Source organism: Poecilia formosa, unplaced genomic scaffold (genome assembly GCF_000485575.1).
Source record: "Poecilia formosa unplaced genomic scaffold, Poecilia_formosa-5.1.2 Scaffold5, whole genome shotgun sequence".
Lineage (NCBI taxonomy): Eukaryota > Metazoa > Chordata > Actinopteri > Cyprinodontiformes > Poeciliidae > Poecilia > Poecilia formosa.
The window spans coordinates 2,699,939-2,713,807 of NW_006799944.1; the positions used below are offsets into that span (position 1 = coordinate 2,699,939).

Below are 13,869 nucleotides of genomic sequence, written 5' to 3' on the forward strand. Positions count from 1 at the left end.
TTATGATATAAAAGCCGTTCAGTACATGCTAAGCATCTTCAATCAAAGAAAAAAAGGTTAATTTTTTGAAACCACTTTTCACACCACTGGCCATGAACTGAAATTCTCTCCACGCTTCATGAAATGTTGTCACTGACGCACATCCTCAACCTGGAACCATACCTGGAGCAAGTCTTGCATCCAACCAACTCCTGACTCCGTTATCTCTCTGCCAAAGGGTTGAACACTCAGGCCGTTCAGGTTAATCATTTTGACGTTTTTTTTTTTTGTTTTTTTTTTTTCCCCTGCACAAACATATCTTACCCCCCGCCACCTCTCCTACCTCAGTTGTTGCACTCAATAGTTTTCAAATGTTTTATATGCTGATCTGCACCAAGCAGTCAGATAACAAACATACTTGAGGGGAGCGGCACTGTTACTGTGATAAGCTAATATTTATTAAAAATAAAAGCCTGAGCTAAATTTACATTTAAACATTTGAATGATAACCTTGTAAAAAGGCACACAGTAGTGCATAACTGGAAGAAAAAAATGTGTTAAATTGATTCCATTCATTATAATTTTGATCTTTACTCTAAAACTCAAATAAAATCCATTCCAGCCACCTTCCAAAGTTTTCTAACAAAGTAAACATTACAGATTTTCTGTGAGGACCACAGAAGTGTTTAGAGGATATTGGTGAACAAACAGCAACATGGAGACCCAGGAACACATCAGGAGGGATGCAGATGCAGAGAGGTTCAAAGCCAAAGCAGTGTTAGATTAGATACCAATATTCCAGGCTTTTAACATCTCATAGAGCTCTGTTCAATCTGTTCAAACAGAACGACAACGGCACAAGTCAAAACATACCAAGACACGACTGTCAAACCACACACTAGAGCCAGGCAAAGAAACCATAAATCAAAGAAAACAGCTAGGAAGGTTCATTGTTTCTCTAGAAGAGCTGCAGAGATCCATTTTACTCAGTTAGGAAAATCTGTCAGCATGACAACGATTAGCCTTGTGCTCCATTAAGCGGCTCTTGTGTCTGTTGTGGCTGAAATGTCGTAACTTCCGGAGACAAATGGGGACGTGGTAAAGAAAGGAAAGTGTCAGGAAAATGTGAGTCAATCTTAACTAATTATTTAATTAATATTTTTAATGTTGCAATTTTTCCCCCCCTGAGAATAAAACATGTTCACTTGTAAAAACGTCCCATTCAAAATTCTGACCTTTTTTCAATTGAGTGTGGGAAGATTTTTCAAAAGGAGTTTTTCAGACCCTCATCATCCAACCTTTCTGAGCTTGAGGTATTGTGCAAAGAAGAATGGACATAATTCCCATTCCCTTACATGTTTGAAGCTGGAAGAAACATCTTCCAAAACCTCTGCAGCTGGAGTTGCAGCGAAATGTGGTCCTACGAAACATTAATTCATTTGGCCTGAATACAAATGCAAGCTGCACTTCTTAGTTTGTAATATTTTAAAAACCACATGTCCTTCTTTTTTCATTTCAAAATTCTGCCCTAATCTGAACATTGAAGGGACATACCTCACAACAAAGAGCAGATATTAGAGCAAACATCTGAGAAAACCACATTTTATCCAGACATTTATTGTGCTTGAATGTAAGAATGTTACAACCTTGTTGGCTTCCCATGTAGAAAAGCTTAACTTGTATAAAAAGCTGTCCCGCAGCGAAGGTCAACATATCATGGCTAATCTACAACACAAGGCCTTATGGCTTCAAGATTCAATTACTTTATCTACTTTCTTTTTACCTACCCTGTGATTAATGAAAGTCCAGCCACAGGAAGGAGGACCAGTGAAGGTTACACTGCTGTTCACGCATGCAAATGCCAGCAGGTATGCACACAATCAGACATTAATGTGCCACGGTTTCACTATTTAGCATAATTTTGGTAAAATTGCACGGAGATGATTTCCTCGCAGTGAACTGTTGTTTCTCAAAGGCCTTTATGTAACGGCTACAAATCAAGAAGTTTTAGCTTGTGAAAGCCCGTAGAAACAAGAACACAAAATGAAAGAAGAATTAAATCATTTTTGTTCACCTAACAGCAATAATAAGAAATCATTCATGCATGAAGTTAGTTTTATTGCATCTCTGCTCCTTCTCATTTTTACTTTTTATATTTTAAGTAGCAACATCCCAAGGTAATAAATTATTTCACCGACTGTGTCTTCTGCTTTTACTTTGGACATTAAATTCTCAGCCCTTACTTTATAAATCTTCTTGGACATCTTCTAACTGTTTTTTTTCCCCTTGCTTCTATGAAACATGTATTTGATTAGACTGCAGTGGCCATAACTTATCATTAGATCTGTGCTGTTGGTGTTGAGAGAACTGTCCTGAAGATAGAAGGGATTTTATGCTTTCCCACGTTTCGTATATGAAGTACCTCCTAAGTTTTGCATAATCTGACAAAAACAGATATACAGTTCTGTTCTAAGTAATACTTTTGTGCTTAAAAACAGTGGATGTGTCAAATGCTTTTAAAAATTTACATTTTCACATGAAGCATTCCATTACAAATCAAAATATCAATAAAAATGTTTGCTAACACTTTATTTGAAGGGGGTGAATAAGACTGTCGTGACACTTTCATAAACATGTCATAACACCTGTCATGAGCATAAATAAGTCTTCATGAATATTTATGACTGTTGTCATAAAGCGTCATTCGGTAAATTGACACTTTTAATACAATTTTGACATTATTCAAAATGTCTTTATGACATCTTGACATTAACCAAGAAATCATTACTGTTTAAACTTTACCGTTAATAACATAAAGATATCTAATTTTTATAGTGCAATCAGTAATACTTTTATAACAAATTGACATCAGTAATGATTTCTTGGTCATGTTCATGACAGGTGTTTATGACAGTGTCATGACAGTCTTATTCACCCCCCTTCAAATAAAGTGTTACCAAATGTTTCAATGTGTGATCAGTCTGCACAAAGAAAGAACAAGTATTAAAAAATGTCTGCTTGCTTCATATATTTCCAGCTTTTCTAGCACTGGACCACTGAGCTTGTTTTAGTTTTTGGGGTTTGTCTGACAAGCTGCCTGAGGCCCACAGACCCAAACAGAACAAACTGTTATCAGTTAGTTTACAAAATGTTGCTCAATGTCTCTTAAGGTCTGTCAAAGTCGTGTTTGGCTAACTGCAACTTCTTCATCTCATTCCATCTCTACATCTTCACCTATCGCCCGACAGAGTTTGGACTCTGTGGATACCATTAAAAAGCAGCTTCCAAGAGGTTTTGAGTTATACTTGAGATTTTATAAATTGAAATCATTATGCTTTGCTTTCTGTAATGTACATTGTAGTGGATTTTGTCGAGTTGCCCTTTTTGTTCAATAGTTTGTGACATCCGTCTGTGAGAACAAGTCACATAAACTTTCACTAACTTACTTACCACCTTTATGACAATAGTTTGGCTTCACATCCTTGTTACAGCCCTCACAGGTAAGCTGAATATTGTATATTCATTATAACCATTCTTCCATGATTGACCATAGTTTTTCTCTCCTTCCCACCCCCCCACCCTTTTCCTTATGTTTTTGGTCTCTTTTGTAAGACATCTGAAATCAATTTAGCCAACATGTTTTTCAGTTCTTCATAATTTGTCCCCTCTAATCAGCTGTTTACTCTAAAAACAGATCTTTAAAACTGTTTTACTCTGATGCACCATAAGCAGCATGTAGAACATTTGCTGCCTTGGTCCCTAACTTAAGGTCGACAGTTTAACACTGCTTCTCATTCTCAGAATGAATGACCTCAGTGATAAAAGTCCACACTGCTATTATTTGGAACACTCCCCTTTAAATTAATGACTCAATTACACAGAGTCAGCAGAATGCATCTCATGACCAATTGGTCTGTTGCTTTCAAACTTCTAGAATAGCTACTGATAAATATTTGCCAACGTAAAAGTATAATTTATCCATCCATTTTCTATACACCCTTGTCCGTTAGTGGGGTTGGGAGGGTTGCTGGTGCCGAACGTTTCGGGCGAGAGGCGGGGTCACCCCGGACAGGTCGCCAGTCTGCCTCAGACAGTATAATTTATACCAAACCAAAAACACTGATCTGTTGATTCTGATTTTGTCTCTTTTTTTAATGTAATTTGGACTTTGAGTCTGTAATAAATCTGTCTGTCTGTCTACTGATCATTCTGGCAACTGATCTTGACTATTTGCATTTTGTGCAAGTATTTGTATGACTTGATAAATTTCCAAAGTAGTGTCTACTGTTTACACAACACTCTTAAAAGCAACAAAGCTGCATGTAGGCTCACTTGTCTATACAAGTTTTATCAAGCTCCATAACTCATTCACTGGTTCCATTCACCAATCCGTCAAAATTTTCTGTCGTAGGACGTTTATTTATTTACACTTTCCGTTTTGAAAGGTGTAAGTATGGAAAGTGTGCAGAGACAAAAACAAACTCAGTTTCCAAATGTGGTACTGAAATGTTCAGAAACTTCAAAGCTGGGCTCCAGTGAGATTGGACATGTGCCACCTACGCTTTTAAACCTTTACTGGGAATTGAACAACGTTCATTATCTTTTAAATATCCCATAAAGATGAAGTGTCCAAGTAAATAAAATGATCATGACCTGAAGTAACTGAAGTAACATTTGAAGTTTTTTTTTTATTTCTTTTATTTCTGCTAATCAACAGACAAAAACATTAGTGTGCTCCAGATGGCTGATTCTTATACTGTATTTAAAGGTTGTTGTGCTGAGAACCCCATTTATGTTGATGGCTATTTCATGGAAAATCACACACAGCTGCAGCAGGATTAGAAGCAGGACTGGCAAGAAACAAAACACTGCAGGAAAATATTAAGCACACCTCACTCATTTTATCTCATGTCTGTGTGCCGGTTAAGATCAGAAAAAAAAGAGCTTGTAGTTCATGTGATCTGCAAAAATCCATGCTCGACTAACTGAGGCACCTTTTCCCCTCCTCACTTTTTTTTGTGCCTCTTTTTGTGACAGCACCTCAGGCCAAAACTTAGATCCGGCAGGAGGAATCGGTGTGAGGAAAATTCATGCAGTCAACAGCTAACCATGCACAGGTAATCAAATCAAGAAATGACCCTTGTCTGCACAAGGCGCAGCAGTCAGGAGAAAATAACATGCACACAGTAATTTGCAGTATGACACATAGACCTTTAAACCAATGTTTTAAACCAGAAACTCAATGTTTCTGAAATTTAGCCCCCAAAGCTTGAAGAAATACTGAATTGGTATGTGTTTTTTGTTTGTTTGTTTTTTTCCATGTAAAGTAATTCAAAATTGCATTTTCATGTCTTGATATCTTATACACATTGCATTGCAAATCCTAAATATTTGTCCTGATTAATTCAAACACAAACCTCAGTGCATTTTAGTGGGATTTTATTTGTCCAAAACAACATTCCACATAATTTTGATAAGACTACCGGTAGGTATAATCTTAATTTTGAAAAAGAATTAAGATTACACCTGATTTTTATTTACTTATTTTACTAATAAAACCTGAAAAGTGTTTGTGAATTTATTCATCTCCCTTCACTATAGTACCTAAAATAAAATTTACTGTATCAAACTGCCTTAAGAAGTCACCTTATCACTGATGAATCTACCTGTGTCATTAATTCTCATTGGGATCGGCCATAGCAAAGCATAGGAGAGCACTGCATTTGCAAGGCAAGGCACTGTACCGCTGCGTGCACCCCTACAATATATATATCAAAACATGCAGCTATTACTTCTGTTGGCATTTTGAGTAACCATGGCGACGTAATTAGCGAAAAAAAGAGCCAAATTAAAATCAAAACCAATTCTGACAGTTTTGTGGTAAGTTAGACTCAAGACAGAGATATAATTTTTGTCTCCCCGTCTGTGTCTCACTCACACATGGTTTTCGGAGAGGATTAGTTACCATAGCGACAGAACACTGAGGAGAGCAGAGATGTAGAGAACTACAGAGATGGAGGAACACTCAGTTCCTACAGAGGAGGGCAGAGCTTCAAGTTACAACCACAGAGACGCCACCTTGGTGGAACACTTATTACAGAAAAGTATGTATCTTTTAATATATTTACCACCAATGACAAAAAAGAAAATAATAATAATTTCACTTTTCTGCAAAATTCACCAACTGCACAATGTAAGATAAGTATTACTTCAAAAGAGCATAAGAAATAATATGTTTTTTAACAATAACAATATTTGTTCTTAATCTGTTGCTAAGAGACGAGCGTGTTTTCTGGTAACCAAGTGCCACGAAGTAAACATCTGATTTACACTTTTGCAAAATTTACCAACTGTAAATTTCTGGTGTCTAACCAGGTAAACAGTATTTCAAAATAGCTTATGTTTTATAAAGAATAATAGTAGTTACTAATTTGTTATTAAGAGAAGAGTGTTTTTTTCTGGTAACAAACTGCCACAAAGTGTAAATCATATTTTTACTTTTGTGTTGAATGTCTGTTTTATAATATATTCACCACCAATGACAAATAATAAAAAACATTTTCACTTTTCTGAAAAAATCACCAATTGCACAATTCTTGTTAAGTAGTAAGTAGTGTAAGATAAGTAGAACTTCAAAGGAGCAGAACAAATCTCATGTTTTTTGAACAATAACAATATTTGTTGTTAATCTGTTACTAAGAGACGATCGCATTTTCTGGTAACCAGTTGCTAAAAGTAAACACCTGATTTTTACTTTTGCAAAATGTATCAGCTGTAAATTTCTTGTGTCTAAGTAGATGAGCAGTATTTCAAAAGAGCTTATGCTTTATAAACAATATTACTTGTTATTCATTTAGTGTTAAGAGATGAGTATTTTTTTTGTTTGTTTTTTCTGGTAACACAAACTGCCACGAAGTATAAATCAAATCTTTTGTGTTGAATGTGTGTTTTATAATATATTCACCACCAATGACAAAAAAACAACAACAACACATTGTCACTTTTCTGAAAAATTCACCAATTGCACATTTCTTGTTAAGGAGCAAGTAGTGTAAGATAAGCAGAACTTCAAAGGAGCAGAAAAAATCTCATGTTTTTTGAACAATAACAATATTTGTTGTTAATCTGTTGCTAAGAGACAATCACGTTTTCTGGTAACCAGTTGCTAAAAGTAAACACCTGATTTTTACTTTTGCAAAATTTACCCACTGTAAATTTCCCATATCAAACAGATAAACAGTATTTTAAAAGAATTTATATTTTATAAACAATAATTCATTTGGTGTTAAGAGATGAGTGTTTTTTTTGTTTTGTTTTTTCTGGTAACGAACTGCCACGAAGTATAAATCAGATTTTTACTTAGTTGTTGAATGTGTGTTTTATAATATATTCACCACCGATGACAAAAAAACAACAAAAACACACTGTCACTTTTCTGAAAAATTCACCAATTGCACAATCCTTGTTAAGCAGTAAGTAGTAAACATGAGATTTTTACTTTTCCAAAAGTAACAATCAGAAAACAAGAGTACTTAAACTATAGTGCTAGACCTATATCAACTGTTAACACTTCCTCTTCATCTCTAACTGAAGAGAAGATAATCACCTAAATTGATCATGCATTATATTTTAACACTGTTTAGTTACTCTTGAAGGTTGAGAGGGATTCTCCTCTGTGACATGTACATAGGAAGAAACAGCAAGATTTATTGTCCTACTTCTTTGTAGAATTCCACATTTATTTACACTGATTTTAACGCAAGGCTGAAGATAAAACAGGAGGCAAAACTCTGATGCTTCCATGACATCTGGGCATCCCTTTGCCTTCCCAGCCCCATTGACATGACTCCAGGCATAGGATGACAAAGGGAAGTCCACAGGCCACATGATAGGCAGAAGAAGAAAAAAAAAAGCAAAAACAAAAAGTACATCTGCAAAATTTCTCAAACCAGACCATTTTCCTGAGTCCTCAGAGCTTAAGCGCAGCATAGCACTTAATTCAGCATAGCCTTACAATGTCAGTATCACCAAACATCAGCAAATATTCTGACAGTGAACAAAAAATGGTTCTGACAATTTTGATAATGGCATTTCACTTGAACTTGCTTCTTGACATTCTGGGGAGCTCTCAGCAGCTCTTAAATAAGCAGTGACGTCAAGTGAAAGTGCTTTCGTTTCTTCACCACACCCAAAGGGAACTGGCATGAGCTGCCAGCGTTCAGAGAAAAGCTCCTATAACAAATAAAACATGACTGTGAAGGTGTTTATTTAGTTATCGTTTGGTTCACGCCAAGAATCCTGCTTAGCTGCTGCTTCACTGTGGGTTCTTTTTCACTGATGGAGCATCTGGTGTACTTCACAAAACAAAAGGCATCAGCAGAAAAGAACATTCAGTGGAAATGCTGATGTGACACTAAAACTTAGGCACAAACGGGTCTTTCAAATGTACAATGACCCCAAGAATACCACCAAAACAGAAAGTGGCTTAAGGACAACAAAGTCAATGTTTTGGGATGGCCATCACAAACTCTGCATCTCAGTCCCTTAGAAAATTTGTTAGCAAAGCTGAACAAGTGGGTGAGTGTGAGCAAGATGGCCCATAAACCTGAATCAGTTACACCAGTTCTGTCAGGAGGTTTTGGGACACCCAATATGCTTGACCCAAATCACACAGCTTAGAGGTGACAGTACCATAAACTAAAGAATGTAGACGTTTGAATTTGAAGAGAAATATCTTGCTTGCTATTCTAATATTTAGCAAATGCAAAACTGCTAATTTGGTATGCCTGTCTAACCTTAAACTGGAGATTTATCAGATAAAAATAAATAAATCTGGCAATTTTACAGCAAAACCTGCTGACTGGAGATGCAGCAGCTCTTCATGTAAAAAAAAAAAAAAAAGGTTGTGTGTCTTTTACATACTATATGTTTAATTTGTTTCAGCTGAAAACAAAACTGAATTGAAACTAATAAAATAAAATTCAATCAAATCAAACTGTTTAAACTATTTCCGCCCTAAGTGATATGCACATTCAAGTTCCAACTAACACTTATAGATTTAAATTTTTCACATTTATGTGTGCTTAATATTATGTACGTGTCGCCTTCAGTTTGTATATTTGCATGGGCATAAGCAGGATCTGTGTTTGCTGTTTTTGCCTTCATATCTTCCTTGCAGGCACTTATAATAGAAGCTTGTAGTTATCGAGTGTATTTATTTAAAAATTTAATCCATCTGATCTTCCAGAAAGTAAAAAAAAAATCCCCCAGATGGCAGGGAGAGCTTAAGGTATCAAAGGTTAATAAAGTTTTTTATTTTATTTTTTTTCCTTTCTAGTGTCTAAATATAAACTGAGTTCTGGAGAAAATGGGGTGAGGGTAATTTTAGACTGTTACTATAAAAAAAGACAACCCAGTTTTATGACAAGTGTTATCCATCATAACCTAAGAATTAAAGCTTCATTATGATGTAGTCATTTTGAAAACATGGCCCCTGTAGTTGAGCGTACACATAGTCTGTGGAAGCCCTTTCAGACACGTTAAAGGCCACTCACGTGTGTTGATCTTCTGCAGGGAGATGTGTTTCTCCAGCTGGCGTCGCAGTTTGACTTCAGCTCCGTACTTTCCTGTTGTGCCATTGTCTGCCAGGATGAAGTGGGAGTGGAGACTGTTGAGAACCGTCAGCTTGCTCATGGGGTTGGACATGGTTTGGTACGGACGCACCACCTTGCCACAGAGGGAAGACGGCGAGAGTGAGAGAGAAGAATAAACACGCAAAATTGTAAAAGTGTTAACCTGGCAAAGAAGTCTGTTTATGTGGAAAAATCGGGCAAGTTGCTGTTAAAACATTTGCAAGCAAGAGGAACTGGGAATGGTGATGCACTTTTTTTTTTTTATTATTGTCAAAAAAATAAGATGAAGTAACCGATTCCAGTTAACGCTACAACCGAAATTTAAAAAAAGAAACGAAAGACGATTTTCTGTTGAAGAAATCGCATTGTACGCTCATCTTTTTTATTTTAAGGAACACTTTAATTTTGCTCGACTTATCCTGTAAGAATCTTTCTGACATCTACACAAGCAATCACTTCAAGTGTTTTCCAAGTGTTTTGAAACTTTAAGTATCTGCTTTTTGATTGCACCTAAACATTCTTGCTGTGTTACCAACTTAAAGCTAAGAGGAGCGAGTGGTGGATTCACGATCAAACAAATCTCGCGAGACAAAATGTCCCACAGGGCGTGGGTAATGAGGCACGACATGTAAGGTTTAACGAGACACGCTTTCAACACATCCAAAAGAGTTATTTTGAAGGATTTTGATCAAAGACGCACTACAAATGGGTCCACTCTTTTTTTTTTTTTATGTTATTAGTATTGCAAGTGGCAGCAGAGAGAAGAACATGATGTGGCCATCATCCTCCATGTTGGGGCTTAGACACATGGGAGGATCCACACTTCAAACACTCTCTTTTTGCCGTTTCTTGATAAATACCAACTGGACCCGTTTGCTTTTTTTTTTTTTTCTGTGCTGCCCCATCCGCACCCCGTTCTTCCTCATCCTCCTGAGCTTAAGACCTCATGCAGATCACTGTTGCACATTTAACTCTTTGGTTAACTGGCATTTATTATCTACACAAAGAGTGTTACATTGCTATGCTTTTAATTATTAATCAGTGTTTTTGACTTCCTATATGACATCTAAACAGACTTCATGTCTCACAGAGATTTACCAATATAAATAGGAGTGAAAACAGCAACAATCTCCAATATTTTTTTTTTCTCTAAAATACTTTTACTTTAACATTCAGTAGCATTGTTTGAGCTCTGCACTCCAAAGCCTTACAGACATTCGTCAGGGTTCCTATACATTTTTAATGCCAAAATTGAGTACTTTTGTTTGATTCAAAATTCCAGTTTTAAAAGCTACATATCAAATACAAATGTTTGCTGTGAACTCATGACAGATATTTCTGAAGCTAGCCGGCCGGGTGGTTGGCCGGATGGATCCATCCGTTGCCTGTTTTTCCTGATCAGATTGCAGAGCTATCACATCCCTCTCCTTTGAACTCTACAACTCATTCCAGAGTCCCTCTCCTGAGCTCTGGGTCTGCCCCAGATATGTTTGTAAAATCTCCTACAGGAAGAAACCAGGAAGCCACCTGATCAAGATACCTGAACCACTTCAAGTGACTCCTTCCAATCCTGCAGAGGAGTGTCTTCTGCTAGGTTTTCATATCATCTCCTAAAACACGACTCCTTTTTACACTGGTGAGGCTAAAAATCCAAAGCAGAGCCTGATCCGTTCACACGATCAATTATTTTACACCACATGTTTATGTAATGCAACCAAAACAAGAACGAACAGCACAGAAAACTGGCGTGATATTTATAAATGATCAGAGTTTCTCAGAAGCTGGAGCACGGAGAACTGGAGCGTGCCTAACAATATGAGGTAAACTCATCTCATCATTAGGCGCACAGTTAAGACTAATCAAGTGAGAAAATAAGTCCCTCGGCATTCGATCATCCCATTTCAGCCACTGACATTAATTGGCTGTGCTCGACTTGTTCGGCAGGACAGAGCGTGGCACATTCTGATGAAATCTTAGCCAAACCACAAACCGCGAATCCCAGAAAATTTCAACAAGTCAGCATGAGCTCCACGGTCTTATTAGGATCTGCCAGCTCTGCGGCTCCCCGTGAAGGAGAGTTTAACGGAGACCGGACTGCCTAGCTCTGCAGCTTGGTTAATGAGCTGAACCCTGGGGCAAAGGTCTGATAGGCACAGCGTCTAATAGGAGCTAATCACAACAAAAAATATTAAAACGGGTTTTGTAACATGTTGATTGGCGTGTGGCAGTCTGAGCATCTAGCCACACAAATGCTAAAGAATGCACCTTACTGCTGAATGTTAAGTCAGGCTGAGACTCACATCTTTGCCAACAAGGTCCTCCTGATTTTCTACGATGCCCCATGGAGCTATTCCAATGGTGCAGATTTTGCCCCTTGATTTGGAGGCGTGGTCTTTCAGTGCATCCCCCACATGGCGGATCACCCCTGCGATTGAAAGATTCAAGAGAGAGACAAAGAAAAAAAAAAGACATGTTTTGTCGCAATCAATTAACGGCTCAATGCCACAGTCATGCACTCTGTTGTGATATTTCGAAAGCATCTATTAGGAGTCAAGGAAACATGCGAATTGACACCCACGCAGGACCACACACGCACACACACACACACACACACACTTCTTCAAGCATGTAGGTGTCGTCCTCAGGGGAGAAGCTTTCAGACCTGGAGGCCATCTTATCACATTTCTCCAGCTGACATTCATTCTTTCTCTACCTCCACCCACTGTCCATCCAATCCAGCCATCCATCCATTATTCAAGCCTCTCTCTTGCTTCTGTACCCATTCTGTCACTAAATCTCACTTTCTTTTCCTTTTTGTATTCAAGTGTGGGCATCCTCCATCACTCGATATTGTTCTATTTTCTGTTTGCCTGTTTTCATCTGAGCTATTAAAGATTACAACCCCTGCTGGTTTTTTTTTTCCTTTGACTCCACTAAAACAAATCTAAAAATAACTAAGTAAGTACTAAAAATAAACATTCTTCTGCTTTAAAACCACAAGAAAGAACAGAAGCCGGGGTTACGTCGGAGACTAAGTGAGGTAAGGGTGAATCGAAACATTTCTCAAATGCAATGACAATACTGCCTCAAAGTTCAAGTGGAAAAAAGGTGATTTTCTTTGATACATAAATGGACAAACATTTTCAGCTGCAATCTAATTTATTAAAGTTACATGAAATAAAACTTCTGGTTAGAAACTAAGACACCAACACAATTGAAAGGACAGAAACATGTTTTCGTTCTCCAGAGGAATTCAGCAACTTATCCTTGCTGTACACTGGACATTGTTAAAACGGTGACTGCATCATTTTTAGCAATTACTTCATCTGTTTCCCTGAAACCACATGGCACGCCGTTTGTTTTTTATGACACAGCGCATGGATTTATGACTTTAATGGCTAAAAATGAGGCCTTTCAGGTTGCCCGACGTTAATTTAATTCAGTGTCCTCTAATAAGTCATTGGCCTCACTTCATATGTCTGGTGCTACTTTAAGTGTGCATAATTTAAGTTGAGTGAGCACAATCTGCCAACCACCCACCGAGCGCTGTGACAGGGATCCAGTGGTTCATCATCCTGAGAGCCCATACCGGCTTGACAAAGAGCTCTTTAATAGCTAATCATTCATGTGAAACAGTTCCACACACTCATCATACTCCTGCTGGAAGTGCCCACTTCATTTGTAAAATGAGAATTTGGCTGCACAGAGCAAGCAAAATTCAATATGAAGAGTTCATTATTTCATTTATCGAGTTAAACTCTAGATGAGTTGTGAACACAAAAAGGAATTTCACTTGACCGTAAAAATGCTCAATATTTATATTTCTATCTCCTTTGTTTTTTTTTTTTGTTTTTTTTTGTTTTCTTTTACCTGTGTTAACTCCTCCTGTAAATATCCAGGCCCCTGTCGTCATGGCTGCCTTGATGAGCCCTTTGCCAAAGACCTGCTTGAGCTTAGGCTGTAACTCGAAGTTCTGTAGGCCTCCATGGACTGAGATGAGCAGCTTAGGAAGCTCCAGCTGCCACTCCTTGGTCATCAGGTGGAGCAGCAGGTCAGGCTTAGTGTCATAAGACACTCGCACATACTGCAAACACAGCAAGAAGAACATGGCGTAAGCAGACAGAGTGCTTTGTATGAGTATCGACACCCCAGCTGACATTGAAGGAAAGCGTGTCGGAAAAAATTTACATCACACATCAACCTAGACAAAGTGTTCCCACTCTGAAACACGGTGGTGGTGGTATCATGATGTGGGCAA

The 13,869-nt window shown here is 37.6% G+C and overlaps 1 protein-coding gene across 16 annotated transcripts in view; it reads right to left on the bottom strand.

Moving 5' to 3' along the window:
- Nucleotides 1–13,869, bottom strand: part of trpm3 (transient receptor potential cation channel, subfamily M, member 3) — a 141,700-nt gene that overhangs the window by 52,769 nt on the left and 75,062 nt on the right. For all 16 annotated transcript variants that reach the window (XM_016677168.1, XM_016677138.1, XM_016677160.1 and 13 more), the window contains exons 4-6: nucleotides 13,482–13,695; nucleotides 11,912–12,036; nucleotides 9,534–9,705 (exon numbers count right to left, since the gene is read on the bottom strand). In XM_016677168.1, the coding sequence (XP_016532654.1) occupies nucleotides 9,534–9,705; nucleotides 11,912–12,036; nucleotides 13,482–13,695 (511 nt within the window). The remainder of the gene's footprint in view (nucleotides 1–9,533; nucleotides 9,706–11,911; nucleotides 12,037–13,481; nucleotides 13,696–13,869) is intronic.